Here is a 3959-nt window from a genome sequence, read left to right as displayed (position 1 = left end):
TTGGATAATTTTCTGATAAAAAATTGATTAAACCAAATGACATTTAATAAGAAGAGGTAGCTATAGTTAACTGACAATGTATATAAAATTACTATTAGACTAATTTCAATTTTCAATGAATAATAAAACACATTATCTTACAATTTACATAATATATTTATATAAGCTAATTGCAAGTTCAAAAGATTTAATGACCTAACTAATTTTCTAATAGATGATAGATATAAATTATAAAGTAAAAGACATAGCACGAAAAATCATCAAAAATGAAAGGAGTTTAAGCTTTTCTAGAAAATCATCAAAGTAAGCTAATTGCAGGTTCAATTATGAATTAGCAAGCCTGAAACTAGAACTAATGAAAGAAAAAAATATATATATGAAAATGATAGCACAAAAAGTAAAGCATATAAATTTCTTCATGAAGATCACCATTTAGAAATACATTCTTGATATCCATCTGAGATATTCTCCATCGACGAACAAAAGCAACAATAATCAGACTACGAACAGACATCATTTTTGCAACAGGAGCAAATGTTTCCTCATAATCCATGTCATACTCCCGAGAATAACCTTTAGCAATAAAACGAGTTTTGTATCACTCGATAGATCCATCAGATTTAGTTTTGATCTTATATACCCAATGAGAACCAATAGTGTATTTTCTTGGTGGCAATAGAATCAAATCTCATGTATGAGTCTGATGCAAAGCAGTTAGTTCCTCAGCCATAGCACTCTACCAAAGTGGATTACAAACAACTTCTCTATATGATATAAACTCAGAAAGACAATAAATAGATGTAACAAATGAAGCACAAGAATGAAAATAACAAGAGTAAGCAAAGTCTGACAGTCTAGTAGACTTACGAACGATGGTGGAGAGAAGGATCATCTGCAACTTCAGGAGATGATTGGGTAGTGGCAGAAGGAGGAGCACGTGGAGCGGATATCTCAAGAACCAAAGTATCAAATTCATTTGAGCTACCAGTAGGAGTTGTGGGTGAAACGTCCTCGGTGTCGGTATTGAAAGGATCAATATAAAGCAGATCTAACTTGATCATATTATGCAGACTAGCTGGAATAAAAAAGAATAAAATATGTTCAAAAAATACAACATGACGAGAGACATATAATTTTTGACGTCAGCACCAAAATCGATAGGATAGGTTGTCGACGTCGAAATCGATAGGACAGGTTGTCGGCACCGAAATCGGCAAGATAGGGCATCGGCATCGAAATCGGCAAGACAGGACATCGGCGCCAAAATCGATAGGATAGGACGTCGGCGCTGAAATTGACAACACAAGGTGTTAGCATTGAAATCGATAACAGTAGGAGACGACAATGTCAACAAGAAGTAATAACAATGATCGATAGAAAAATTATATCAGAGAATGACAACTTTGCTCTGATACTATGTAAAAATTAAGAAAAAAAATTAATTATATTATTGAATTCAAAATTGATGTTTAAAAATATATAATATAAAATCTTATATAGTTTAGTTAAAAAATCTTAAACTCTAAATATAAAAAGAAAAAATATTAAATTATTTTTTAAAATATAAATAAATAAATATATATATTCTAATTGAATTGATAAACAGATGCAATATCAAATTACACAAACAAAAGTTGAGAAAATGGTGATGTGCTATTGCCAAATTCAAATATAAGTACATGGCTGCCACTACCTAATAATATGTTCCTTTTACAATAATTAATGAATAAATACTCAAACATGTCAACGTTTTTAGCTTGAGTGGTCACCCACAACCAAGCCCAAAGTTAAAGGAGTTACGATTGACAATTAGGATAATTGCTCTCATGGATGTAATGCAATAATAAAATAAAAAAACAGAATTTAAATTCTAATAAAATCTGACTAGTGATGAATATTCTAGAGACCAATCTCTATATATGTAAAATTTAAAAAAAATATCTCTATGAATGCATAAATTATACTTTCAATTTTTCCGATAGGTAAATAAAAAGCTGAGTGAAGCTGATTATAATAACAATAAAAAAAGAGTTTATTAGAGTGAAATTTCTTCATATAACTTGTGCCCTCTGCATTTGTAGGCAATCCCTTCCCTTTCTCGTTGTACTTGTAAGGTCTTGGAACCGATTAACCATGGGAACATGCGTTAGCAAATGCTACTCATCTGATCCTTTCATCCATTTAGATTCCGATCAACTTAATGACGAACTTGTTGTCTCTGAAACCTCTCCTCCTCTGCCACCAACCTCCTCTGTATCTTCTTCTTCTGCAGCTTCTGTTTCGTCTCCTAACCCTAGCACTCATGCGGCATTCTCGTCTTCTTCTTCCTCTTCCTCTCCTTTTGCTGCGCCGAGTGCCGAATCATCGTCGAAGAAGCCCTTGCCGTCCACCGAGATTAATCCGATCGTATCAGTTGGTCCGCGGCAGAAGGAAGCAGAGAGCCAATCGGACCGCAAGCGTGCTCCACCTGCTCCAAGGGCAACGAAGCAGCAACCGCTCGCGCGAACCAGCACCGTGCCGGCGCCGGCCAAGAGAACCCGTTCGTGTTCGCGGGCGGCGATCGGCGAAAGAAGAAGCTCCACCGAGTACACGCGCGGAGGGGCTGCTTCTCCGCCAAAAGTTCCGCGGTCGAGAAGCCTGGTTGTGAGGAAAGAGAGCGTCCCATCGGCGGCACGTCCCGACCGGGCGACGTCGATGAGCCGGGGAGGTATGGCTTCGCTGAATCAGACTGATCGCCGAGTATTCCAAAAGGGATCAAACTCTATTGTCGGTCGAAGTGTCGCTGTGGAAGACCTGGATAACCCTCTCATTTCTATGGATTGCTTCATTTTTATCTGAGGATTCAACATTCTTTCTTATTTCTTGGACTCATTTCCATAGATTGCCTCACATCCCAGCAATCGAAGCACTGTAAATTAAGGATTGAATGTGTTCTTTTGTGTATCCCAAATTTCAGAATCAAATGCGACCCCGTAATATACACAGCTAATCATTGCAATACGGTTCCACTCGATCGTTTTATTTACAAGAACTGCTACAAGTTCAAGTTACGGAAATGGACGCAGTAGTGACACTCAAGGACAAGACCACACATCACGGAACACACTCCAGAACAGAACACTGAACACGCACAAGAAAAGTAGAGTATATTTTGGGTGAGAAATGAACCTGAGCATCTAGTTCCCAGAGATCTCAATGGACTTGACATCGGGCTTCTTGACCTTCTCCTTGGGCACCGTCACCGTGAGCACGCCGTTCTCCATGCTCGCCTTCACTTGGCCCACCTTGGCGTCCTCCGGCAGCCGGAACCGCCGCAGGAACTTGCCGCTGTTGCGCTCCACGCGATGCCACTTATCGTTCTTCTCCTCTTTTTCTCTGCTGCGCTCGCCGCTGATCTGGAGGACTCGCCCTTCCTCCTCCACCTCCACCTTCACCGCCCCCTTGTTGACGCCGGGGAGATCGGCCTTGAAGATGTGCGCCTCGGGGGTCTCCTTCCAGTCGATCCTTGTGTTGGCGAAGGCGGAGGTGTCGCTGACGAAGCCAGGCCGCGTCTCGGCTAGCGAGCGGAAGGCGTCGAAGGGGAAGCCTTGGAAGGGATCCCAGAGGTCGAAGGAGAAGGGATCGCAGATGTCGCTACGCTTCACAATCGACATTGTTGAGATCGGAACGTATGCTACGCTGCTACGGGCCTACGGCTGTTGAGGAGATTTGAGGATTCGATTGCGCTGCTTCTTATTCGATGGTTATGCTGCGACGGTGTTGAGTGTTTATATAGGCACGTAGAAAGCATTATACTTCGAGAACCAGTTTTTCATCGGGTCCTCTCCAGAAGCATCTGGAAGATGCTCGGCCGACGCCTAGCCAGATCCAGATGGTTCAGGGAGCTTACCCGGCCATGGGCTTTGTGGGCTGACTGCAACCGTTTTCTCATACTATATCCCTTTCTGTATATATATTTT

At 40.9% G+C, this 3959-nt stretch overlaps 1 protein-coding gene across 1 annotated transcript; it reads right to left on the bottom strand.

The window, feature by feature from the left end:
• Window positions 1-2978: 2978 nt before the first annotated feature.
• On the bottom strand, window positions 2979-3739 carry LOC122013425 (18.1 kDa class I heat shock protein-like). The gene has a single exon (XM_042569703.1). The coding sequence runs from the start codon at window positions 3651-3653 to the stop codon at window positions 3177-3179; it is 477 nt and encodes a 158-aa protein (XP_042425637.1). The 5' UTR covers window positions 3654-3739; the 3' UTR covers window positions 2979-3176.
• Window positions 3740-3959: the final 220 nt, after the last annotated feature.

This window comes from Zingiber officinale, chromosome 8B (genome assembly GCF_018446385.1).
Source record: "Zingiber officinale cultivar Zhangliang chromosome 8B, Zo_v1.1, whole genome shotgun sequence".
In the NCBI taxonomy this organism is placed as follows: domain Eukaryota; kingdom Viridiplantae; phylum Streptophyta; class Magnoliopsida; order Zingiberales; family Zingiberaceae; genus Zingiber; species Zingiber officinale.
The sequence above is the reverse complement of the archived record's forward strand: the minus strand, read 5'-3'. Positions and strand labels throughout refer to the sequence as shown.

Bases quoted from the DNA above. Each gene is read 5' to 3' on its own strand.
- LOC122013425 (XM_042569703.1), bottom strand. From the start codon at position 3,653: ATGTCGATTGTGAAGCGTAGCGACATCTGCGATCCCTTCTCCTTCGAC.